General features: G+C 40.2%; 4 protein-coding genes across 7 annotated transcripts in view; 2 read left to right on the plus strand and 2 right to left on the minus strand.

Moving 5' to 3' along the window:
* Window positions 1-26887, plus strand: part of LOC120453089 — a 60501-nt gene that overhangs the window by 2248 nt on the left and 31366 nt on the right. The gene's annotated exons all lie outside the window — the stretch shown is intronic.
* Window positions 9-25551, minus strand: LOC120453090 (mediator of RNA polymerase II transcription subunit 15). 3 transcript variants are annotated; one of them, XM_039637617.2, is made up of 9 exons: window positions 25476-25551; window positions 24573-24719; window positions 5739-6250; window positions 4192-4733; window positions 2373-2972; window positions 1254-2038; window positions 997-1202; window positions 784-926; window positions 9-727 (listed from the first exon to the last, which is right to left on the minus strand). In XM_039637617.2, exons 2-9 carry the CDS (start codon window positions 24622-24624, stop codon window positions 172-174), a joined length of 3396 nt encoding a protein of 1131 aa, XP_039493551.1. In that variant the 5' UTR covers window positions 24625-24719; window positions 25476-25551; the 3' UTR covers window positions 9-171. The 3 variants fall into 3 exon arrangements, with proteins under 3 accessions (XP_039493551.1, XP_039493552.1, XP_043862314.1); XM_039637618.2 differs by having other exon boundaries at window positions 25480-25499; XM_044006379.1 differs by lacking the exon at window positions 2373-2972 and having other exon boundaries at window positions 25480-25496.
* Window positions 6409-7855, plus strand: LOC120453092 (testis-specific serine/threonine-protein kinase 1). Of its 2 annotated transcripts, none has more exons than XM_039637623.2 (2): window positions 6409-6563; window positions 6644-7855. In XM_039637623.2, the coding sequence occupies exon 2, from the start codon at window positions 6735-6737 to the stop codon at window positions 7641-7643; it is 909 nt and encodes a 302-aa protein (XP_039493557.1). In that variant the 5' UTR covers window positions 6409-6563; window positions 6644-6734; the 3' UTR covers window positions 7644-7855. The 2 variants fall into 2 exon arrangements, with proteins under 2 accessions (XP_039493557.1, XP_039493558.1); XM_039637624.2 differs by having other exon boundaries at window positions 6468-6622; window positions 6684-7855.
* On the minus strand, window positions 20423-21233 carry LOC120453096 (U-Kazal-Dg21.2). The gene is made up of 2 exons (XM_039637630.1): window positions 20819-21233; window positions 20423-20756 (listed from the first exon to the last, which is right to left on the minus strand). The coding sequence occupies exons 1-2, from the start codon at window positions 21204-21206 to the stop codon at window positions 20707-20709; spliced, it is 438 nt and encodes a 145-aa protein (XP_039493564.1). The 5' UTR covers window positions 21207-21233; the 3' UTR covers window positions 20423-20706.

Consider the following 26887-nt stretch of genomic DNA (forward strand, 5'->3'; position numbering starts at 1 on the left):
TTACTAGTCAGATTTTATTTCACTATAGCTATAGGTATGTATACAGTTGCATTTACAGCTAGCTATTTACAGTACTCGCTCGCTAAGAATAATTTAGGGATTATACAACCAACTCGCAAACGAATTTCTCATTACAAATATGGCAAGCTATTCATCCTCTCCACGTAACGCTCATTTGCTACTGCTCTTGATGGGCATCAGTTGTCCGGTGTTTCCATCGGTTTTGATCTCGATTACCTCCAGCTTTTCCACGCTCACCCTTGTGGATTCCCGAGTTTTCTTCTCCACTTCCTTAGTTTCCCTTAGTCTTTGCAGATGATCCTCCTCTTCGCTGCTGCCTGGAGCTGTTGGCTCCACTTCGAAGTCAATCTCTGGCAACGGTTGCGGAGTGGAGGAGACAACGATTGGTTTAAGGACAAAGGACTGCGTGTCCTGCGTGCTCGTGGGTGCCATTATAGTTGTGGGAGCGGTTTGGTCAAACGTATCGTAGGTGCCACGCTCCGAAATATCATCTATCTCATCATCGATCAGCAAGTTTTTCTCAGAGCTTTGCTCATAAACCTGCGCATTTATTCCGCTGCCATGTTTGGGTTCTGGCTTGTGATTTTTGGGCAGCGCAGGTAGAGTAGATGGTGCTTCTTCGGGTTTTTGCGCCTGTTGGGTCGCCTTGCGTTGTTTCTCCTTGCGCATCTTTTCCTCCATTTCCTGGAATTTCATGGCCAGATACCTTAAATGAAGGGCCCATTGGTTAATGAATACTTTCGAATCCTAATAGTGTCTTACTTATCCACAATAGGGCCATTGTAGTCCTCGGGGAACTTTGGATTGAAAGGCAGAATGTACTTGTAAAGCCGCTCGTTCAGCACATACAGTTGCGCGGTCGTTGAACATTTGACATTAAACCACCAGTCGCAAGTTAAAGCAATCTGTATTTATATATTTACACGCTTAATTTGAAACATATGTATATAAAAAGTTATCAGTTATCCAGTTTACCTGACTAAAAATGGTTCCGTTGGGACAAAGGAACGATGCCTTTCCTCCGTTAAGATCACAGTAATGCCAGACTTGGCAATTGGTTTCCGGATCGCCAAAGAACCCCTTATAGCGTTGCTTGGTGCACTCAAAACTGGTTTGAGGGATCTCCGCATAGTTCGGATAATCGATGCCAGGTCTTCCAGTGCTTGGTCCAGGGTGTTTATCTATAAGAATGTTAATTAAATAAGAAACTTTTGGAAATAAAGGCTACCCACTGGGTCCCTTGGGTCTGGCAACCGCCTTCTCTGATTGGGAATGGTGTTCCTCTTCGCTGCCCGTATTGTAATCATAATCCTGGGAACTGGACTTGTGCTCCTCATGATGCTGCGGAGGATTAGCCTCAATGGTTTGGGTTTGTTTTAGATTTTGCAGTATGCGGATCAATGTTTTGATGGAGTTGTCGATGTTGTCGGGTGTTAAGGTTTGCGGAAGATGATTGCTCGCTTGAAGCTTGTGAAGAATTTCGGCCAGCGATGAGGTGCGAATATCTGGTAGCTGATCCTGATCCTCTGATACGTATGCAGGCGTTAATGGAGGGCGCTCATGGGCGTATTTGTAAACGGGCTTAAGTTTAATAGGCGTTACCGTAGATGGTTCTCTAAGCGGTAATTCTGGGTTGTGAGCACTGGGAGGCTTCCCGGAAACGTAAACATATTTTGGCGTAATCTCTACCGTGTGGCTTGAAGTGGGCGACACCGCGGGCGATGGTGTTGTCACGTAAATGGGACGCCTGGTGGCCTTGTAAGTATGCACTGGCTGCAAGCGCAGTGTGGGCTGTTGGTTATAGAGAATCGGTGGACGCGGTGTGGAAATCTCAGGATGCATTTGTGGAGCAGGCTGATGCTCGATGTGTGGAGCTGTCGTGGTCACCAGGATGTAGGCATGCTGTGGCGGCTGATGAGGCGATGGACGCTCATGCTGGGAGTGCTGCTGCTCTTCCTCCAGCGATTGTCTTGGCCCATCTATTAGGTAGTCAATAAACTGCGGTGGTGCTGGGGAACTAAAAGTAATGTTCAGATCTAAAGTAAGCTCTTTGGGAAGATAAATAACAGCACCATAGTAAGTGTTTTGATGTCTTGAATATTAACTTGTTACTAAGAGATGCCAAGTTATTGGAGATTGTATTTCTATAAGCATTGTGTCCTAATTAAAGAGTACTCTTATTAATTGAGGCGTATTATGTAATTCCCTATCAAATTAGTTACTTTTTTTCTAATTATTCAAGAATAGAACGTTTCCAAATTTGAAGGAAACTTCATGCTTGAATAGGGGAGACCAAAGCTTCGTGCTTCTTTTCAAAGTTCCTTGCTCCTCCTCCCAAGCGAAAGACTTACCCAAGCGGCTCATCCTTGACGTAATCGTGGCGCGGCGACTGTGCCTGCGACTCCGCTTGTAATTGTGACTGGGAGTGCGACTGCTCTTGGACGTGGGCCATGAGTGCGCGCAGCGGGATGTGCAGCACCTGTTGGCCAGCAGTCGCATCCGGTCTTACGTAGAGGGCATCGTACTTGTTCGGGTGATGGGTCTTGGTCTGTGGATGATGGGGGTGCAGATGGGAGTGTTGTGGTGGTGGCTGGTGGCTACCAGCCAATGTATTGCTTTGTGCCGGCACCACCGGATGTGAAAAGTCGTAATGTTGTTGCTGTTGCTGCTGCTGCTGCTGCTGCTGCAGATGCAGATGTTGCTGATGTTTTTGGTGTTTCATGCGCTGCTGTAAGTAAAGCACATATTTCTCCTGCGGCGTCATGTGCGGATGCTGCTGGTGAGGATGATGAGCAACACTAGTCGGTGGCGGGGCCATGTTGAAGTAGCTTTCGTATTTACTAGAGTGCCCGAAATGCGGTGATTTCTGATGTATTATCAATGCGTTTTTAGAGGATGTGGTGGCGGTAACTGCGCTCGAATCGGGAACCGACACAGAAGCGTAGCCGATGCTGTGGGAGGTTAATCATGCAAAGCGGTTATGGTTTTGGTTTCAAGCAACTACTTTATTTCATTTTGAAAACGCAACATTTTTGTGTACTATACACTATCCATACTTGGAGATAATATCCGGAGAATGCTGCAAATTGTATTCTTTTAATTCTTTGCCCTACTGTTGAAATCCTCGTACTACGGTGCAGAATAATTATTTCTTGACACTTGCCACTTTAAAGTGTAACTTATTCAATGATTAAACTCGAAAAACAAAAGTGAGCATCGAAATGTGTTCAACCGAAGTGTGGTGTTGTAAAAATCTTCGCTGATTGACATGTTTTTCCATTTCCCATCCCTCTTCTGATAACCATTGTATGACAGATTTTTGACCTGAGCCCGCTGGCTACTTATGACATGAATTTGCAATTTGACAATTACTACATGAGCATGTGAGGAGGTACATGAGACACTGGCCAGGTCAAGTCTCCTCAGCCCACCTTTGCCCACTGGCTGTGCCTCCTGCTGTACATCGAACGGCAATCGAAGTCGCAATGGTTGTCGTCATGGATCTAACGTCACCACTGCAGTTGCAAAGATGGTGACGATGTGGAAGACTGGACTCAGAGTTGGGGAAGAGCGGACGTGGCCTGAGTCGGAGCCGGACATTGGAGTGGACTGGGCTGGTGCATTGAATGCAATTGATTTTTCTGCCCAAGGGCATTGCGTTGCAACAGTATCCGTCTCAGACGGAATCCCAATTGCATGCGTTTTAAACGGAGCATATTAAAGTCCCTGTTGCATATTCGAATTTTAAGTTGGTGTATATAAGCAGACTACACTGTTCACAATTAAATATTGACATATTTGGATGACGACACAATAAGTTTAACAACCTTTTGTAACCTAGCTAATTAAGTTGGTGTGTCTTTCAAGTAATTTGTAGTACGATTTACCATTTATTTTTAGGACCAATTAAAAGTCTGTTGTGTAAAGTTGTTAAAAATGTATAGATGACGTGAAACTGTTTTGGAGACAGACATTTGTAATTTGTATTCTACATGCGATATTGCAACTGCCTCACGATATACAAGTGGGCGTGGCTGTGAGAACTGCCTATCGAGCAGACGGCTTGTCTATTCCATGAGATCAGAGCTCGATGTGGCTTACTTTTGGGCTTTCGCGCTAGCCTCTTTTTTCTGTTTAGGTATGAGAGTCACATGGGACAAGAAACCTTACCTTGGATTGTTTGGCACTTGTTGGTGCTGTTGCGGCGGTTGCTCCTCCACCGCCTCCTCCTGGGCTCCATGGTCTTCCTGCTCCACCACCTTCCCGCCCCTCTCCTCCTCGACAGATGACGATGATGATGGCTGCTCGGCGGAGGCAGCATCTCCGGCTGCATAATCCGTAACGATTTGTGTTTGATGGGAATTTTTATAGACAATTTCTGGCTGCTTCAGGTTGCTTTGGATGTTATTGTAATTGATGGCATCGGCGGAGGAGCCCGGTTTGCTGTTCACTGGCGTATAAATAATGGGTATAAACTGTCCCGGCAATGTGTTCTGCGCTGTAAATGGTGTTAAATTGATTTTTGATTGTTTGCCCCGCTGTCGCTGCGACTGGGGGTCCCCTAAGCTTGGTGATAGGATCTCGAATTGCTGTGGTAGCTGTTGTTGCTGGTGGTGCAGCAGGATGTGGTGCTGATGCTGTTGCTGCTGTGGTTGCTGCACTTGCTCCTTGGGTGACGGCGGTAGCGGCGGAAAATGCTGCACCGTCTTGTGCTGCATGCGTGTAAATTATGAATTACGTGATTATTTCTGCTTATTTATGGCCCATGAAGTCAATTGTAATAATAAAGAAGATTGGATAGGTATCCAAGTGCCCTTTCAATACCCCTGATGTTTTATTGGAATATTCCCAATACTGCAAGTATTCTCAAAGATAACTTATGATATATACAGCGGCTATATGAAGCAGCTTATTTGTTCTTAAACCCATTAAGCCCAAAGACAGCGCCATCAATGTTAAATATTTTACCCAAAGGGTTTCGTTAGGGAACCCCGTATCCAGGATAATGGCCAGAAAGCACCTTAAAACGAGGAGCGTTGAAAACTAAGGAAAACCCTATGGGCTCCAAAATTAGCAGCAGAGATCCGGGAAGAGATGGGCAAGAAGAAAGTCCGTGCGAAGGCGATACAGTGCGCCTTGTATTACATTATCATAATATTAATAGTCGAGTATTACGAAAGACGCTTTTCAAAAAGGAACGGTTCGGATAAAATGTCCAAAGGAGCACATAGTCCTCCCGATTTTGTTATGGAACGAAGGTATTTTTGATAGAGATATGTTTGTTGGCGACGAAATACAGAGCTTTAATATAAGCCCTTGAAACCTTTGGTTATAGTTGGGCCTGTATGGCACCTTCTGGCGTGGACAAGCTTTTATAGACGGAAGAGTGGATGCCGAATGGTTCCTTCAGATTAAAAGGAAATCTTATTCAAATAGCGATTCAAAACACTTAGCAGCAATTGGCTCGTCTGGTTTCCCTCTATGATCAAAGAAATGCTTTTTTTTGGTTGAATATGACAATAGTCCTAGTTCTAAAACAGCTTTTGAATTTTCCTGTTATCATTCTTAGTTTAGAAATTTAGCAATACCAACTTGAACTTTGATTTGCCAACTGCACGAAATAAACTGCTACTACAACTACATATCTATTCTATCTTCTTGGTATGCTTTCCCAAGGAGACGTACCCTTAACAGAACTTTTTTATTAAAAAACTTGCCTTATGCGTCGGGTTTAATGGCTTGTACGCAATATATGAGGCACCCGAATTGGTGATCGCCTGCTGCTCCTTGACATGACCAGGTGACGGGTGTGGGGGCGCATGCTGATGCTGGTGGCTTCCAATCGCCAGGGAGTGGTAGACCTCGCCTGCTCCCGACTGATAGTGCGGCACTGGTGGCGGGTGAGGTGGTCCATGGTGGTGGGGATGGTGCTTCTGCTGCGGCATGTAGGCTACCGGCACTGGTATCCTTCCAGGACCTGGCAGCGGTGCCTGCAGCTGTGCCCCGCCAGCCGACGACGAGTGCTTCGTGGCATACTGCTGATTAATGGGCAACTCGGGCGCTGGTAGATAGAAGGCCATGTAGGGTATCAGTCGTCGACTTCGCTCTGAGGCACTCAGCTCCGAGTCGCCGATGCCACTGCTGTTGTGGCTGCCTCGGGGACTCCTATTGATTGGAGCTGGTTGAGACGCAGTGCCAGTGGCTTGGCTCGGGGAAACAAGAATGACAACTGTAATATAGAAATATTTAAGCTTTAGTTGCTTTTGAAACACTGAATTTATAGTAGCAGACTTTTATAAAAACATTACTCAGTCCAGTTAGTCGAGTTTTTCCACATAGTATAAAGAAAGAGCTTACGCTCTATTATTATTGTTTCGCTTGCCAGCATAGTGTTAATTTGTAATTTATTGAACGTAGTAAACCTTGTCTGTTCGTTCAAAAAATTTTCTGGAATGGTAGAAGGCTGTGCGCGTCCTTTTTTATATTTATTTCACACATCATAACGTTTGTAAGTTTTGTCAAAATTTCTGGATTTGAATTTCGTAAGTAAAATACACAAAGTGGCAATAAATTATAGTTTGTGAAATCAACCATCTTAAGGGTAAATATGTTTACCATATAGAAAAGAAGCATTTGCTTGATGCCATTACCAAATCACCTAGTTGGAAACTCTCGGACCATTACACTAAACGCACGCCACGGAAACAAGAGCCATGTCCAAATACACTTCTAGCGCTGGGAACCGACAGTTGGGTACTCGACACTCGGATGTGGATGCACTGGCTCAGCGGGGCTACAATGTGGGTCACAAGATCGGCGAGGGGTCATATGCCACTGTTATAACCGCCGGTTATGCCGATGATAATGGACATGGAGTACATTTGGCTTGTAAAATCATTGACAAAGCCAAGGCGCCCACCGATTTCGTGAATAAGTTCTTTCCGCGCGAACTGGAGATCCTCACCAAAATCGATCATTCCAACATCATACAGATCCATAGCATACTGCAGCGCGGTCCCAAGATCTTCATCTTTATGCGTTACGCGGAGAATGGTGATTTGCTGTCGCACATCAAGAAATCCGGTCCCATTGATGAGAAGCAGTCAAAGATCTGGTTCCTGCAAATGTCCAAGGCACTGAAGTATCTGCACAACCTGGACATTGCCCATCGGGATCTCAAGTGCGAGAACATCCTTCTCTCCAAGCGGCTCAACATCAAACTGGCGGATTTCGGATTTGCTCGCTATTGTCGCGACGATAATGGCCGGGAGATGAAATCTGAGACGTACTGCGGATCGGCTGCCTATGCTGCACCAGAAGTAGTTTGTGGACGACCATATGATCCAAAACTAGCGGACGCCTGGTCCTTGGGAGTCATTCTGTTCATCATGATGAATGCCAAGATGCCGTTCGACGACAGCAACTTGACCAAATTGCTGGAGGATCAGCGCAACCGCAAGTTTGCCTTTCGCCGGAAGCTGCAGGAATTGATTTCGGCACAGGCCAAGGCTACTGTTTCAGTGCTCCTGGAGCCGGAGGCACATGCTCGCTGGAATCTGCGCGAGATTCTTAACTGCGCCTGGCTGCGATCCGTCGAGGAATCCCAATCGTCCACTCCCTAGAACTTACTGCAATTTTGCAAAACTTCAGAAACCACTTATCATTGATTATCATTGAATGAGCGCTGAAGTTGATTTCACAGATATGTGTAAATTGGAATGGTATCTCAGAAATTCAATGGTATTTTTCAGATAGAGATATCTTTCTACTGTCTGAATCCCATCACGCACTTTTTATTTTGTATGGTATTAATAAAAAAGCAATTAGTCAAGTATTTATTTCTGCTCGTTTAAAAATTATAAATATATTGATTACAAGTACACAGGAAAATACCGAATAAAGCTTTTATAATATTTAACTAAATTAAAAGAAGGCAGTCGATGTTGAGCAATAGATGCAAACCTTACAGTTAAGCGACGTGGATGAAGCAGAAACACAGACCCAACGAAGCCTAACCACAGAAACCAAAGGGAGCTGTCATAACCGTAAAAGAAATACTATTATAAAATAGCATTAGGTAAATTGTCGAACAAATTTTTCTTGCATCTTTCCCCACTGCATATGGCGTACAGCAATTTATTTATCGTGTACATTGTTGGCCACACTCTCCGCTTCTGTTGGCCGTGTTTAGTGAGCCGTTTCAGCCGGCAGAGCCACAAAAAGCCTCCATGGAATGTGCCGTCCCAGCCCCAGACGACAGCGAAGTCATATTTCTTATAACTGTTAAGCTCGATCGAACCGAATTTCGTTTAATATTAATAATGCCAAAGAAGAGGTCCCAGACCCATTGAAATGTGTTATAATTTGGGGGAATTCATTTTGGGCTAGTCTTGTTTAAGCCGTGCCATGTGACCAATCACTGCGAAACATAAGTAATTGTCTGATTTGCCAGTTTCGCCATTCCTGGCCAGTTTGCATTGGATTGGATTGGTTTGGCTTGGCCTAGCCGCATTTTCGTGTCCTGTGCGGCATGTGTTGCAAGTTGCCATGCCGACCTGCAATCTGCAGACCTGGGAGTCGGGCCCCACGACATGGACAGTCGGCAGTCTCCTCACAATATCACAATAAGTGTCCGAAAGTTCGAGCCAAATCAGAGCTGTGGGGCAGATAATTTGCATTGGAGAGCGGGCCGGGCTTAAGTGGCAACTTAGATGCAAGAAAGGTCTTGTTGTTGCATATGTGACACCAGAAATGGGTGGTTGAGTGAACCCAGTGTGCAGTGCTTTTGCCCACAACAGTGGTTGCAGCTATTTAGGCAACTGTCCAATTAATTTAGAAAGTGTAGTTAACTTTTTAGTGAATATGTTCAACTCCTCCACAAAGAATCGAATAGAAATTAGTTTAAAGCGTGCGCTTATTAACAAAATAATTATTTTGAATTGGAGTACATTCTTTAAAGGTTATTTTATACTTATTACTTTTGTACATTAATGTGCATGTTTCAAATGTATATTGCAAATTCATCTTAGTTCATACTGTGACTATCCCATTCCAACTATGGTGTTACCGAAAATGCTTGTCTTTATTTGATCTTTCAGTATGTCATATCCTGCCAGCTTTCCATTGTGTTGTTTTCTTTATTGCATAAAAGAGTTTTTGTTTTACGACTCTTTTTCATGTGTTGGCTGGCCAGGCAGGCAGTCTCTTCTCCGCACACCTGTGCGTATGCGTAATGCAATTTTGCATTAATTAATATAAGTTGTCTGTGTGCTCGCATCCAGCCTGCGGGGCACTAAAATGTTTTGCGATGGCTCATCTGCCACCTGGCTGCAGCCAATTTCCAGCCGAGAGTCGCTCCCAAGTGGCTCGTATGGAATTAATTTTGGGGCAACGTGTCAGATTTATGCTGTTGTCTTTGTCCCCTTCGGAACTGCTGGGGCTTATTAGATCTGCCTTCCAACTTCCGGCTGTCGTATAAATCCTTTGAAAAATGAGTGGCATTCGCCTTTTGCATATTGCTAATAATTTGCTAGGACTCGGCTTGGGGATTTGTGATTTTCTATAAAATCGCAAATGGAATTGCCAATCAACACATTGTGGAGATAAGTTTGTTCAAAATTGAGATTTATTAATGTTTTTCTTTAAACTCTTTTATACAAACTAAACTCATAATAAAAAGTTGACATTCTAAATAAATATTTAATTTTTTACTTTTTAAATGTATCGCCCTTATTTGTTTTTTCTCATAAATCATTTGTTTTCGTAGTGTTTGCGCGAAGTGAAATAATTAAAGAGTTTGTTACCGACTTAAAGTTATGACAAAACCCAGACGTGTCTTACAGTTTTATATGCTCTACAATCGAACTCATTTTTCCATACATCACCCCACGCAAAAAGTTTCCCAGGCTGGCTAATATAATTGTTGATTTCTTCAACGTGAAGGCAAAAAGCACGCAATACGAACAAAAACTGAGGTAGAATGAGAGAAGGTGGAAGTGCCTATCCTAAATAAACTTGTCATGGTCAACGGCACACCCTCGAAGCTTTTTCAATTACAATATAAATATGGGAGTGTGGCAGAATGTTGAAATGCAATTAGGCAGCCGCGAAAACAAATAAACGCGGACAGCGAAAGTTTGAGAATGATTCCTGATATGAGATGGAGCGGGGAATGGTCGGGATATTCTCGCACTGACCCCGCAGGGGATTCGACTTGTTATCGTTGTCATTTGGATGGCACTCTCCGCCGAATTTCGCACATTTGACCCCGTGGGTTTTAGCTGTTTTGCCCAGTTGTCAGTTGGTTTATGGCCAAAACACATTAAGCGAACCGCATAAAAACATTTTAGCCGCAGTCACAGTCGCTGTTTTGGCCCCGAGCCCACACCCCCACCATCATCACCCACTGAAATTCTAGTTCAATTCAAGAGAATCGCTCCAAAAATGTTTGTGGTCAGAATCAGAGAGATGCGGAGTGTACAGATACAGATACAGATACAGATACGGATACAGATACTGATCAGGCCATATTTGCCAAGCACTTTTGCATGTATTTTGCATAAAATTTGCAAATGATTTGTTGAGCGCTTCTTATTTTGTGCAATTTTGATGAGATTTCTGGCGGGGATGGGGAGAGCTAATGGGCATGGTGGCGCGGTGGCGCACAGGTGGACCAGACGTGGAGTACTCACCTGTTTTGGGTTAATTCACTCGCCCCGGAGCCAAACATTTCACGCTTTTTTGACATTTCTGGCGCATAATTTGATTAGATTTCGATACGACGAGCGAATTGTTTTGGTCACTCGGCGTTGGGGGAGGTGGTGGCACCGTTTTGGAGTGTTGTTCCTGCCGTTGGTGGATTGTTTTCTAATTTGATTTGATTTGATTCGGCCAGTGTTCTGTGGCCGCCCCTGGTATGCATCGCTCAAATGCAATTAAATGCAAATTTATTGCGTAAATATTTACTTGAGCGTGAATGAATTTTAATTTTGTCAATGGCTCGACCATTTCCATTTACCGCTCGTTCGGCCACCCATTTCTAATTTTCGCTGTTGTTTTGAAATGCTGCTGGCCATCGTATCATCATCTTCAACAAAGTGAGCCGGAGGCCAGCGGTTTGTGCACGACGCTTACTGATTTGGCTGGATCGGCGGATCCCGCGATCCGATTATTGTGCCACTCAGCCCGCTACTCCAAATTATAATTATGGCCAAAACGATACAACTCGCGCCCCCGGCCATTTATGGTCCAAATTGTAAAGTCGGCCATGTAAGCCATAAACTAAAACTATAAACTCCACATCTGTAAAGCAGGCATTACACGAGCCACGGGTCCAAGAAGTCAAGCTCAAATTGCTGGCTGTCCGATTTAAGCAAAAACAAAACAAAACACAGAGGCGCAAGGCCTCAGATTTGCATTCACTTACATTTTTGGCCAGAAGACAAATTATAGAGGCCGTAAAATGCAATAAACCAATCGCACAATTTCGGGTGGTCCAAATATTAGCCAACTAAAGTGCGAACTAATTTGCTACTTCGGTTTTTATGTGGATTGGCTTTCATGCGGTCTTTCATTGGAAATTGTAATAAAAATTTGTTAAGTATCTGACGAATTTGTGGAAATTCAGTTGCATGCTGAGTCGTAAACATAGATTTAGTAATTGTAGATGCAGTTTGTCATTGAACGAGGACTTAGAGTTTCCTCTTATTATTCCCAGTTTAGATCCGCTCAAAAAATGTACGCCTGGCAAAATGTTAACTTTATTTTGGCCACACCAATCGTGAGTAATTCGCCAACGTGACAGTTCACACCCCAATTTAAATCTTGGCAACTGCCCACGATGGTTAATGTCTAGGTATTATTTAACTCCATTGTTTCCTTTACTTGCCCGACCTTTAAGCTGCATTTCGTTAAATGACTGATAACTTGTCTAACTCATATATCAAAGACAACGCACCGATCGAATTTGATTTTATGGCCAGAACAAACATCCGCTTGGGGCGAAACTGCAACTTGATCAGCGGAATTGCTTTTACAATTCGGTATAAAATAATACGAAAATGTACACTTTTTCGTTTAGTTTATATTGTTATTTTGCACGTTTTCCGCTCGTCGGCGACAACAATTGCGACAGAAACAGAAAAGTGAATGGGTTTTCCTTCCATTCCTCCAATCGGCTATCGCGGGTACGTTTGCAAATGTCGCAATCTGGCACTGGCACCCATTATAAGAATTTGCGGACAGCTTGAAAAAACAACAAATTAACCACCCGCTCGCGTCTCAGTTTGTCCGTCAAACCAAACTGCGTTCATCAAAGTCAAATTCGTCGACCAAGTTGTCAACCGAGAGGTTTGCAGTACTGCATTGCCAATTACCTAGCAATAAGTAACATTTTTGCACATTCATTGGAAACTAAATTAAAGGCTTACTATTCAAAAGGTCTAACCAATTATTTGATATTCCTGTGGGTTCGACGATTAGACTGTTTCATCTGAGATAAAACCTTAAGAATGTCAGAATATTATAGCATACCACAGTCCTGAAGCTCTTTCAATATGGATTTAATCCATAGTTGCTCCTATAAATAAAATAACGTAATTTTCAATTCAGAATTTGATCTCTTTTTACAAAAATGAAATAAGGAAATGCTCTTCACATTCCCTTTCACTTAAGCAGCAGACAACCAGCGATCCATAAAAATGTTTGGTGGAGTAATTGTTATCATTGGCCGGCCGTTAATTGTATGGAAATGGAAAATGATTGTTACACTTTCTGCCTGCATTTAGTTAACAACATTTGCACACTCATTCCGCCTCCTCCATCGGTCAGTTGCATCTAACTTAAATTTACATTTCACGGCTAGGTTGGCAACAAAAAGCCAGCAAAGTGCTTCCTCATTCACAAATGTGTTTCCTCAAATTGGAATGGGAAATGAATTGGGGTTTTCCGTTTTCTGGCATTACTTTTATTACCTTGCCATTTGTCCATTGGTCCAAACCTAATTGTATTGATTATGTTAATCGACAGGTCTTAAAGCCCTTTTAAGTCCAACAACAAATCAACCAACATAAATTAGAACATTATAGATATAGATTTTCATTGTTGTTTTACGACTTTGCGAAATGCGTTAAACAATTTAATGGTATCCGGTTTGAAGTAATGTTTTACGATTATACCTGTTTTTATTGCTATTCCAAAATACAAATAAGCAAGTCGATTGACTACCACCAACTCAGCTGGTGAGAGGCGAGGAAAAAATTTCAAAATGGCTGTCAAATACAATATATGTATGAATTGGCAACCAAAGTTTAGATTAAAAAAATGTTTCGAAATTGTGACAGCTTTTTACGGCATGTGGGCGTAAGAATGGATGGCCGAAATGGTTTTGAAAAATCGTCAGAAAGGCAAGTATTAAAATAAAATATTTAACTTACTTAACTACTTCTTAAAATATGTATATTTATCGAAACTTCAATGCCCAAGGCTGCCCAAAATGGAAGCAATAAATTTGTCTCTCACACACTTCATGGACAATCCTAGCGTCCGGATTTTGGTGACCCAAACGCTTGACCCTCTCGGTCTGGTTAGAAAAATAAAGGCCAAACTCCTACTGGGGTCCACGGGGCGTATGGAGCACGATTCGAGTGGCGTTTGAGCTGAGCCGGCGACAATTGCTTTAGATTCGAAGTAATTTATGATGGCTTTCTCGAAAACAATCGCTATAGTTAAGAGGTTCTAGCCTCACTATGGCTATAGTTGTGTAATGAACTTCTGTTAAACAATGCAGATATATGTATATCAGCAATGTTTGCCATTGAAAAATGATTACGCAAATTAAAAGTAATTTATTTGTGCATGCAACGAAGTAAAAGCTACAGCAAATGGCTCGAAGCCGATTGTTATCACTCGAAGCTCAGCCAAGCCAGGCAAAACAAATTTTAATATAATTCACTCACAGCCAACAAAAGTAGCTAACAAAACTCATAAAAGGCTCGAATGGAAAAACGGTAACATTGCATAAATTCAACAACAGACTGCACAACTTCAATTTGGTGTATTATGGCTACGGTTCCAATCGATTTGCGGCGCTACAGAAATCGAGCGATTTGATCGATTCGATCTGTGGCAAGAAATCGATCGGCAAGGTCGCACAGCTGTCGATGGCTGCTAAATGTGGATTGTCATTCGTAGATCTCTATAGATCCGCCATCGATTGCCCAGAATAATATGTATATCTGCTTTAGATGATTATGAAAAAGATAACTATAAGAAGTTGAAGACTTGATGCTCTTGAATGCAATTTGAAGTCTGTTATGGTAATGGTTTTTACAAAACCTATATTAAAACACCAAAGATTTCCCAGAATTATTAAATAGGAAAGCTTAATTACAAGAAATGTAATTCTTGATGAGAAATAAGATAAATATCCAACTTTTTAAATACTTTTATAGTGGCTAAAGTATCTGATCCTCTTAAGTCTGTCTTCTGTGAATCAGAATCTTAGTTCTAAGAACAATTTTCCCATCTTGTTTATTCATATACTGATCATACTTTTTTTTACCGGTGATACATATCTGCTTAGGCACTATTCTATTACAAATAAAATACCCTCACCAAATAAATAAAAACTGGGGTTTAAAACCAAGGGTTAGATGATTTGTGGCTGCTTGTTCATAGAACACGGTCAAATACAATCATAAAAGGCGGAAATCGGGTGCTGAGGTTGCTGGAATCAAAAGGCATAGAAAACATGACGAGGCCGCCGCCACGGCGATTACTAAAAGGCAATTAATCCGATCCACAGACAGAATTAATCGTTAACTACTAGAATTAGTTGTCTTTGTGGTTCTTTGTTTTGCGTTGATTGAAACCAGTACAAATCGGGTTACAAAAAACGACGTTAAAAACTAAATCTTGTTAATTAAAGCGTCGTTAGTCACGTTTTTGACTACCTTTTGGAGGCCTGCTGGGTTGGGCTGAACAATAAAAATCTATAACTAATATGGTCCCAGTTGGAAGGCATTGAATGTCATAATCAACAGCAAGAGTTTTTAAGAGCGTGTTGAAAAAAAGGTAAACACTGATGATGATTACCAACAGGAAAGGAAATGGATTTTTAGCAAGATAAGCATGGATACCAAATTACACGATGATTTTTCTTGGAATTCATTAAAATCAATAAAAATGGATTATAATTATATATAGGGGAAATAAAATAAATTAAATATTTTGGAAATGTAACAAAGTTATAGGAATTCAAAAAATGGATTTAAAAAGCAACCAATTCGTTGTCTGGTTTAGTCTTGGTCATTAATTAGTTTATAAGATATTTTAAAAATATTCTGGTAGCCGCCATTTAAGCTCTATTCAGAAATAAATACCTAGCAAAACCAGTCAAAATATACTTTATAAAATTCACATAATTAAAACGCATTTATCAGAGCCATCTAGAGACTTTATACAAACGATGAATCTGTGAATCTGCCGAATACCTAGTCATGGTTAAAACAGGAAGCTATTAATGCCACTTGCTTCGGGGGTTCCCTCGATAAACAATTTAAAAACTGTTATCGTGCTTGAGTAAGAGAACCGCAAGTGCTCTGTGACCTCTGACCCAAAACGGTCAAGGCGATTTCAATGACCATCACGAAATGACCAAGCCACAACATTTGAAACCCTGTGCTCTTTTGCCCGAGTTTGCCCTGTGAAAACTTCCCGCAGACAATAGAGAACGATGGAGTTTGAGCTGACTCACAGGCAGACCATAAATAGTGGTCCCAAAAAATTTGACAACATTTTTTTTGCTGACTTGGTGTAGCACCTTAATTAATTATTCTAGCATTCAGGTGCAGTTTATACAGCATTTTAAACCTACCCATTTTTGGTAGGCTTTTGCGTTCTTTGTGTTGCCAAATATAGAAATCTTTTGGCCGTTTTTCTTTTTTATTGGTAGTAAACTATGGCTCATGCTAAGCGATTGTTGTCTCAACTAGCCAAATTAATTGACTTAATTTGGAGGTCTAGCTGGGCTAGCAGTTTTTTAGATGTTAACAATCGTGTTTGCATGTTGGTTTATTGCCAAACAATTTAACCGTATTCGGCTATTTTAGAACTTGAATAGTCACCCAAGCAAACAAATGCGAGAGAAAAAACTGCTTGGCTAATCCAGTAATCAGTACATAATAATTAGCTTATCCGAGCAGCGACCTTCAACTTCATCAATTAGTTGATAAATATGCTTTGCCCACTGGCCAGTTTTAATTGTGGTTAATTATTGTAAATGTTGGTAACTCTACAGCACGATAATCACTCCATTCCAAACCTATTTTATTAATTACATGGTAGCGTTTCATCCAAAGAAACAGAAAGATATTTATTTAACCTGAGGTCAGTGAAAGAGGTCAGACAAGTTTTGATTCAGCCTCCATTGGGTTAAAGAAGATCGCGCCGAGAGCTAAACAGAAAATTCAGTAAAAGCGGATATAAATTAACACCCGCTAACTGGAAGTTAGCCTTGGCTATCGCAGTTGACAAATTGGATACTCTGCAAATTAGTGACTATGAGAGCAGCTATGTGGAACAGCTAATCAATGAGTATCAATATCAAATTCACAGTCCACAATCACGAAAACTATTATGATAAACTTGATTTGTATCTGTATCACATTTGTTCAACTTTAGCATGAATTTTATTTTCTGACAGTTTGACATAGATGGCGAAATATTGGACAATTTTGAAATAAATTGGTTTATTCGGAGCCACAATTTTGCTCTATATTCCTGTACAGCAGTTGTGTATCGTGTCCGATTCGTCGTATGCAATGCAACGGAAAATGTAATTGAAAGTTGCCTCAACTCCTTGATTTGATTTTCCTGCTCAGTTTGAGTCTTTGAATTTCTGGCTATTTTAGTATCATGTAGAACCGAATAATAATTTCATCATACCTAATTCGTCAGATACGATTTAACTAAATGTTTATATCTATTGGTTTTTCAATTTATGTCCTCATCTTATGATTTCATTAATATCTACATACTAATTTATCGATACATTCCTATATAAAATCAGTCTTTTCCTTATAATCAGTGAATCGGTTTTAATATGTTTTAATCAAATCATTATTTTATTAAAAAAACCAATCTTACACTTACACTGTTTGCATTTCTAATCTGTTTCATCTGTTGGGACTCGTTCCTCCTTAATGATAATTAAAAGTTTCTTGGCTACCATTTTTAAAGTCCCATTAATAGTTCCAGATGCTCAAATAAGTTTGTGTAAAGCAATGAAAATAAACTAAATTATAAACACTTATCCACCGAGGAAAACAATCGTTGATTTGGTGAGAGAAAAAAATGTCACATTTGATTGAGCCTGCTTAAATTTTCCGCGACTACGGTCATTACATTAATGGGATACCAACTTTCCTTCAGTTAACCAATTAACCTGTTCCATCCCCAAGTCGCATCCCGATTGATGTGCTTATTATAATTTATTTGCAATAAGGCAACAATTTCAGTTATTCAGCAATTTTGAGCATTCAGACGCAACATGTGCACTTGCCTATCGAGACGGGTTGAGTTGGTTTTTAGCCATGTTTGTCGACCCTCCGATTTAGCTTGACTCTAATCCAAGAAATTTCATCTATGCAGGCGGTGTGTGCTTTTTAAGTCATGCCAGTTTTGTTTTAACACGCGCCACTTGGCCCACAAATATTCGCTAAAGCAGCTGCTGAAACTTTCACTGCGGTGGCCCAACTAGTTAATATATCACTGGCTTGGTAATTAGACCACTAATTAAAGCCCAAATGCCAACACTTCTTGTCCCAAAAGCTGGGTGGTACACTACTTCACTAAGCCGAACCGAAACTGTACCAACAATACCCAATTATGTCATGCTGTCAACTGTCATCAGGTGTATGACAAATGTTTTTAAGTAGCTCAAGCTGGGGGGGAGGGGTTTGTTTATTTCAATTGTGTTATATCATTCATTTTTATTTTTAAACTAAAGTTTGTTAGTAAAATTTGAAAGTTTTATTTCGTAAGGTGGTATTTATCAGACCAGCACTGAAACTTGATTGGTCTAAAGAATAATATTATAATTTCCTAGCATCCCAGATATCTAAAGCAGATAAAACTTCGAAGTTTTCAATAAGCTAATTTTTTACCGGGTATGAGATAGTTCGTTTACCCAACGTCTGCTCCGTTTCTCGTTTAAGTTACGCACGGGCCCGTCATCATTGCAGTAAGTATATCAGCAATTTCTAAGTTCAGTCTAGGCTCAGTTACAGTTACAGTTGCAGTTAAAGTTTCAGTTACAACCTCCGCAATAACAATGGAATGTCTCTTACCAAATGCGGCGCTTTGTTGGCTTACACATCATCTAGTGCCACCCCACCCCACCAGTACCCCACTTCACTTGCTCGTTTTAATAATCATGGAAAACATCGCCTCATGTGTTGACATTTTTCATTTAAAACTTTATTTGGCAAAGGCTTCGTGTAGTTTCCAAAAAAATATGGCAAGCAGTTCGGGGGGTAAATAATAATAACAAAATGCGTGTAATATCCGAAAAATATTCACACAGTTTACACCTAAGCCATGGTTTTTCCTACCATTCCATGCTGCTTCATTCAAGGCATCTGCCATGCAATTTTTGGCTTATTATTATTTTGTGGCTTTTGCTTTTAGCCCAGTTTTACGGTCGTGTGAGGTAATTTAAGACTTGGCTTGAATCACAGCAGGTATGACTATTCAATGTTTTGGTTATGAATAAATGTGCCTCAGAGCTGAGATTCAAATTGAAAAAGCCGTTTAAATAAATTTCGGAGAGAATTAAAAATAATTATATCGCTACAACAGATTTATAAAAATTGATAGTCACATTTCTGTAGCCGTAAAAATAACCAAATTTGGATGTTTCGCAATAACTACTTTCAAAATCTGTTCGAATGATTAAACTTCTTTCTTGTCTGTATATTTATTTTATAACAGGGTACGAATGATGGCTCTTTGAATTTATGAGTAAATATAAACCCAAGCAGTAGTATATGCTATCAAATTATTTCAAAATGTTCAACATATTCTCAAAATCATTGTGCGTCATTTTGGTTACCATGTATTTCTCTTGACTTTTTGGTCCGCCAAAGCGTCTAATTTCCTCTGAAGTTTGTGTTTTTCTTATGCAATTTTCATTAGCTGATTTACTTGGAATATAATTGTAATGCGTGAACTTCTTTGTTTGTTAATTAGAGAGCGAAACAAATAAGTTTTGAATATGCTCTATTTGACTTTCAAATTCTGCCATTAGTCGAGATGAGACAAACAAAACTTAATGACCCAAAGATATCAAAGCAAAATTATAAACCGATTCTCGGCACCGGTTTTTATTTCATCGACTAACCCCCACACTTTGCCTATTGCCGAAAACGGCACCGTCCAAATATTAGAGTTAGTTAGAGTTAGATGTTAGATCTATAAATCAATTAAGTTATTATCGCAGGCGTTGAACAAGGCGTTGAGCTTGTTTCATCTGTGGGAAATTTGCATTCGTCAGCATACAGAGTATTTCTTTCTCCTGTGGAAAGGCACTTGACTTGCAGTTCGCTCCTTGGACAAGTTGATAACTATTCGGCATGGTATTGTGTAAATTTGCCAACGGCCATAAAACAATCAAATCCATTGGGTGAAAAGTGGATGAGAAGCTTTGGAGAGAGAAACTCTACAAGAAATGCAAATCCGAATAAAGGAGGTGAGGCATTTGGGGACTAGAATTCTGAACACCCTTGCAGATAATAAAGCCTTTAGATATTGAATCTCAAGGATTTATGTAATATTAATTTGGGATCTTTTTGAGGTATGATTTTAGTTGTCACCTCCATTACACCATAAACATCGTTGAACATACATGATTGGTATTTAAAAGATAGCTATGGTACTTGTTGTGCTGTAGAGTTTTAAAGAATTATTACTTCTTTAACCAACCTAGTGTATTCAAATGATTTCTTTCGTATAGTCCCTCTCATAGGGTATAATGAAAAGCAACAAAGTTAATTCAAATGAAAGCAAGTCTGTGGGCTGGAACTGCAACCTGGACAGATTCGATGGGGACTCTGAGGAAAATGTTGCAACCAGCTCTCTCGGACGTCGCGTAATTGCGAAACGGCCCCGAGGACATTGGCGCTGCCGAGTTTCTTTGTTGGCTGCTGCTAAATGAGTTTTTTTTTGCATATTGCAAATGCAAAATTTTTCTTAATTAAATCCGATCACTCGCGGCCAATCAGGAAGAGAGTGGTGGCCACGCCGCTGGAAAAGCCAGACAACATTGAACTTGAATTGCTGGCCAAAGTGGCTGCGTAAAAGTTGTGCAACTTGTTGTTGGCCAGCTAAATCATTAAAGACATGATTGCAACACATCTGAGCGCCAGCTTTGCTTTTATTTTCGTTTTATTTTTCTGTAGTTGGTTTGTAGATCCTGTTTTTGGTGAAGGCGCTGCGAAAAATTGGGTTAAATCGCATTTTGGGACTGAATAGTACAAGTTTTTACTAATCTGCTTTACTATTTGTAGACCTTAGTTGAAAGTAGTAAGAAAGACATTAAATGTTAAGGTTTCTAAGGTGCGTCTTGGATTCATTTAAATTTTTAGCTGGTTGTTAAAAATAAAATGTATTTTATTAACTTTTATAGACTTAACCAACTGGCTGTTCCACGCATTCACCGACGGCCAAAAAGGAATAAGCTGAATAAGAATAAAACTCAGTCAGTCAACAATCTTCTCATAGTTTAAAACCTTTAACTCACGCCTCTCATTTGTGCAAATATAGTTTCGCATCTCGCACTCGTTACTAAAAGTTAAGTACTCCTCCTGGAAGATCTGCGCACAGACTGGGTCGTAGATATCCGGGCAATCCTTGGTGCAGCTTGGCTTGCAGATCTCCCGGGTGGTTTCAATTAGCTCCGATCTTCCGCTGTTTTTACGGGCGCATTGCTCCACCTTCAGCAAACAATTGTTGTGAAAGACATAACACCGTTCGTCTGCCATGGCCCAAGCCAACTCTTTCACATCGGAGCATTTGTACTGCACATTGCACCGGAAGAGGTCGTCCTGGACTTGGCCGTGGGTGTATCCCAGCCAACAGAGCATGAAGGCCAAGGCCAAGGTCAAAGACAGCTGGCTGCTTCCGCGCATCTCGTTCGCTGGTTAAAGTACACTGAGGTTCTCTAAAGCACACTCGTGAATATTTATACGAATCTCACCAACAACAGCCACTTTAACCCGCATCGAGTTATCTGTCTTAGTTGACCCCTTAAATAGCAATAGCAATAGCACTGCGTTCGAATAAACGGCTTTGGAATAATTTCATATAAAATATTTCATAAAAGAAGTAGCTTCCTAGTTAATTATATTTAATTTATATTTATATATTTGTTGTAAATGTTATCCTTTTCTTAAATATTTGTGCAACAATTTGTTTTTTATCCTAAATAAAAACAGAAAATGTACTTATAATTTCTCCAAATATAACAGTTAGTTGGGAATTCCCTTAAATAAAAGAACCTTTTATAACAGCAAAGATATATTGAATATTTAAAGACCACTATAGGGTTAATAGAATATTTGTAGTTATTAAGTTAAGTTAACAAAATGAACTGCGGTTTAAAACCAGCTTATTGTGTAGCGCAGCGTAGATCTGATATTTTTTACAGCCGGCAATTGAGGTGTAAGATAATCAAAAGCTTTTTGATTTGTTAAATATTCTTGGAAATATTCACAATTATTATATGAGGTCTGAACCTTAGTTTATTTTATTATTCAATGATGAATCAACGTCACAAAGCAGAAGGCAAATTCATATGAAATGGTAATTATAGATTGCAGCCCTTTTTTCAAAGTTATAAAAACAATGAAGAAATTAAAAAGTAATTACGACTTACATATATGTTCGGCTTAAGGAAGCGTTTCCGACCATATAAAGTATATATATTCTTGATCAGGATCAATAGTCGAGTCGATCTGGCCATGTCCGTCTGTCCGTCCGTCTGTCTGTCCGTCTGTCCGTCTGTCCGTCTGTCCGTCTGTCCGTCTGTCTGTCTGTCCGTCCGTATGAACGCTGAGATCTCAGGAACTACAAAAGCTAGAAAGTTTAGATTGGGCATACAGACTCCAGAGACATAGACGCAGCGCAAGTTTGTCGATTCATGTTGCCACGCCCACTCTAACGCCCACAAACCGCCCAAAGCTGCCACGCCCACACTTTTGAAAAATGTTTAGATATTTTTTCATTTTTGTATTAGTCGTCTAAATTTCTATCGATTTGCCAAAAAACTTTTTGCCACGCCCACTCTAACGCCCACAAACCTGCACTTCTACTAGCTGAGTAACGGGTATCAGATAGTCGGGGAACTCGACTATAGCGTTCTCCCTTGTTTGGTTTTACTTCTAGCGTTACGTAAAATACTCTATGGTTTTTATAACTAATGCATATTTCTGTTAGTTGAATACCGTTTAAAAAAATTCCATTTGCATTCATTAATAATACACAAATTATTCAGATTTGTCAAGTTTATAATGATTTGTATTGTATAGGAAAAGTGTTTTTTTGAAGTATTAAGCTCAGACATGGCTCATATATCAGATGCCTTCAATTAACGCGGGTTGAACATTCAAGTAGCATCACTTGACGGTCGAAAGTGGCTCAAACAGATCAGGCTCCGCCGGCTTTCTATCCATTTGAACATCTTATTATGTCAATTATCCAATTGCTAATAAAGTCCACGTACGCTGCTGACCCGCAGTTTTGGATCAGTTGAGATCGGTGAAACGTAAACTGTAAACTGAGAAGCGAAACGAGAAATTCGCGTTGAAATGATTTCAGAGTCATTGACACAGACAATGTCCGCCAACGTGTGGTTGAATTTGGTTTCCCATTTTTTTTTTGGCAAACATTTTACTTTTCCTTTCACGCCCCAAACTCAAACTCCCGCTCTTTGGCTGCTTTTTTTCTCTTTATGGGAAGTGAAAAATCTTGTTTTCCCGAGCATATATATGTATATATGTATATCCGCAGCTGCTTATGGACCTTCAAATTGTGGGTCTATTAAGCAGCGCAGAAAGTTGACAAAACTTGCGAATTATGTAAAACGTAAACTGTTGGCGGCAATTAGTGAACTTGGGCAGAGTTTTGTTTTTTGGGGAGTGATGTGATGACTGTAATTGGTTTTTGCCTATTTGGTAAGCCAAGTTGCTGGGCTTTTTAGGAAGTTATTAGCATAATTGCTCCGGGAAATGTGTGTTTTCTTTTCAGGGATGGTTCATTTCTTTCCCATCCTCCGCCGTGTCTTGCAGTTTGGAATATTTCGGACGAACTCTGTCCGCTCCAGGTATTTTTTACATTGATGCAGCACTTGGAATTCCGAAACATCTGCCCAATCTCCCACGAAGTCAGTGCCAGACAAATGCACACATTCCTTTCTGCTGTTCCCCCGATGGGAAATTGCATTTTCACTGCAAATGCCGCGCACTCGATGTGGAGCACGTTTACCTCAACTGTGGCCCACGGCTCCAACTATGAATCCGTTTTCCCTCCGCCCGCACTCCCTTCTCCGGCTTGCCAATCCCCCCACGGCTGGCGTACAGTTTAGATATCCACTTGGCGCTGTAATGCACCGTCAGCGAATGCCGTCCATGTTGATGGCGATAATAATTTGTATGCCATTCCATCAATACCAGGCTTTCCATAGATTACTCTGTCGTTTCCACAGTGGCGCCGTCATAGTTGTGGCGCTATTAATTGATTTAAATCAATAATAAAACATTGCGCGTAAATTGACCATACAACAACCACATTATTTTTATCAGTTGTACGTTTATGACAGTACTATTACGAAATGGTGTTAATAGTTTCAGCTGAATTTTCTTTTACTAAATTTGATTCTGTTTTGATTTTTGATGGAAATGCCGCCCGTATGTAGTATTGATTGTAATTAAATCCCGTCCAATCAACCTCATTTTCAGCGTATGCAATGTCGTAAAATGGAACATAAGCTAAGCCCCGGGGACCACTGTGCGGATTATCCGCGGAGCCTGACGGACGTGGACGAATCCGCGGTGGAACCATCGCTTTGCGTACTTTCGTACTTTCGCTACGATACACAAATATACTTAAAACGCAACTTTGTGCACGTATTTGGGATTTCGGACGGTGTCGCATCCGATGCTGAGGCATTTAAACTTCATTTTCATATTGTCAACGGCAATTGATGGTCAAAGCCCCGGGTCGCAATGGTTGGCATTTCACAGAGCAATGCAATTCGGCACATTGCACTTTGAGGGAGAGCTGTTGGTGGATTCAGGGATTGCATAAGCTCTAATATTTGGCAGGCTGACATAAAGCAAAATTTTTTTAGTGCGACACAAGCGACCTTGCTCCCGTTCAGTCACCCAATCCGCAAAAAAGACCAGAAAAAGCGAAATGGAACCAACAAACTGGTTTTGATCGATTCTAACTAACTTTTCTGAGTGGTAAGACTGGGTAATTTAAAGATCTGCACTTACCAAATGCCAATGGCAGAAGCCAGTCGCTCAATCTTCCCATGGGGATCCACATTTTATTCCTCTGATTGTCTCACACTTTCGATTATTAATATACTGACCCGTATTCCAGTTTGTCTTATAGCTCAGTGAAGCATATTTGATAAACAACTGAAAGTATTTCACAGACGACGGCAAACATTTAAATTAATTGACTTGTCAGCGATAAAAAGGGAATAGCTTAAAAAGTGTTTTGAATATAACGTTCTAAAAAAGGGGCGTCGCCTTCTTATCTCATGAATGCATAAATTAGTTTGGTCCAAAACGGTGACAAAGAGAAGAATGCGTTTTGTTTTGGAAACAATTTTAGTTACTTTTATTGTAGGACAACTTTAAAAGGTTGGGGAAACCGGACCAAGAAATGGTTAAGAAAGTTTTTCTTTTATTTTAAAGTGAAATCCTAAAGATTCAGCTAAACCCCAATAAACATATATTTTATAGTTCAGAGAGCAATATTTTCAACTGCCTATACAGTTCTCAGATTCGTTTTGTTTTCAATAAATGCTGTAGCTTCTTTTCTTTCACTCGCTTTACTTAAACAAAAATTGGGACACAGATCTAGATACATTTAATAGGTTAATTTGTTTGTCCGCGGTCACAATAAAGCTTGTTCTACTTCACTTTTCATAGGTTCACCATTTATTATTTGTCATTTACACCTTATGCAAATTTTTCTTTAGAATTATAATTCAGTTTTATTTTTTTTGCCAACTTTCACATGTCGAAATATTATTTTAAACAGCCAACGGGTTTTTTAATAATAACTAATATTGACAGTTCATAACTTATGCGATTTGTCTCTAGGTTTTTTGCCTGGTAAACGGCGGAACAAAAATGTTTTTATAATTTGTAAGCCACCAAACGAACCGACAAACTGCTATGAAAGGGCGATGCAAAACGGCGAAGCGCGCGAATTTTTTCTACACGCGCATGCGCGGCGTTCAAATTGAAACTAAACGTGGTTTGGCAGCTGCGCGTTTGTTTATTTGATCGGTGGCGGCACACTGCTTGCACTGCTTGGCTTTCCGACTGGTTTCTCTTTTGGCCATGGCAAAACGCTCTTTTCGGAACAACTCTGCTCTTTTCCTTACCAGAGGTTTTTGTGACCACAAGTCGCGTGCTTGTGACTCACGATGATGGAGGGATTTTCGAGGGGGTTTTCGACTGATTATATTCGTATTGCCGCAGGTCAGGTCTCAACTCTGCTTTGTTTATACTATTTTTCAGACTTGCCTTTAACTACCGTTTTCGCGGTCTTGCGGCTTGTAATGAAGCCATTAACGGACAATTACCGGGGTGACCATCTTATTATGTTTGAATTGATTCCGGCCTCGGGGCTTGGGCAGGTTCTATTTGGTTTTCCGTATATCTCATCCCTTTCACCGGACCGGACCGGGGGTCCGTCCTTTCACCTCTGCACTTTCCATCGCTCGCGAATTAACCACAAAATATGATCAGCTCATCCCACATAATTATAAACAAAAATTCAATTCAATTTCGGCAACCACGCGATTCAATTGTGTGCAGACTACACTAACTCAAAATTATACGCTTAGTTTTAGCTTCCCACATTTATTTAATATTATTATTATTATTATATTATTCATGTACAATTTCAAATTATTTTGCAATACCTTGTAAACTAATTACAATTTAATTAGATAAATAATACGAATTAACTTTTGCACCCTTTTCAAAAAGACAGCGTATCTATTAAGCCCATATTTCTTTCTAAAATTATTGCTATGCTGTATTTTTATATATTGGCGAACCACTCCCATTGCTCAGCTGCTGTAAAATTTAATTAAAGTAAAGTTATAAATTACCTGATGAAATTATATGGCGTTACACGCATTGCTTGGACTTAACTCACCCGCATCCATTTATTCAAAGACTAGTCCCCTTTCCATTTTATCCAGAATTTATTTCAAGTTTAATTGTTAAATAAATTGCAAAAAAAGAAAATGGAGAAATTATAATTCGTCTGCTCACCCATAAATATTTAATGAGCCCCACGAGCCAATCAAATGAAAGTGCAATCACTAAAGCGAATGATAAGTGTTTAAGGTCGAATTATATGGATGATGGTGTGGGCGGATGTGTAAGTCTTGTGATTGATTGTTTGTTAAAGGTCTTGTAACTTAAATCGTATGTTTTTAAAGAGGAAATAAAATTCTTGTTTTCATAAAAAGTCCTGTTATCAATTATCGTAATGAATTAGGAAGTATAATTTATTTTTTGCCCATTAGTTTTATTAACGAATAAGTATAAACTATAAA

The sequence above is a fragment of the Drosophila santomea genome, chromosome 3R (assembly GCF_016746245.2).
Source record: "Drosophila santomea strain STO CAGO 1482 chromosome 3R, Prin_Dsan_1.1, whole genome shotgun sequence".
NCBI classification, from domain to species: domain Eukaryota; kingdom Metazoa; phylum Arthropoda; class Insecta; order Diptera; family Drosophilidae; genus Drosophila; species Drosophila santomea.

Coding starts and splice junctions, on each gene's coding strand:
- LOC120453090 (XM_039637617.2), bottom strand. CDS start 24,624: ATGTGGATCCCCATGGGAAGATTGAGCGACTGGCTTCTGCCATTGGCA. Junction 4,734..5,738: donor CATTAAACCCGACGCATAAG/GCAAGTTTTTTA, acceptor ACACGCATGCAG/CACAAGACGGTGCAGCATTT. Junction 927..996: donor ACGGAACCATTTTTAGTCAG/GTAAACTGGATA, acceptor ATATAAATACAG/ATTGCTTTAACTTGCGACTG.
- LOC120453092 (XM_039637623.2), top strand. CDS start 6,735: ATGTCCAAATACACTTCTAGCGCTGGGAACCGACAGTTGGGTACTCGA.
- LOC120453096 (XM_039637630.1), bottom strand. CDS start 21,206: ATGCGCGGAAGCAGCCAGCTGTCTTTGACCTTGGCCTTGGCCTTCATG. Junction 20,757..20,818: donor TATTTGCACAAATGAGAGGC/GTGAGTTAAAGG, acceptor ATTCTTATTCAG/CTTATTCCTTTTTGGCCGTC.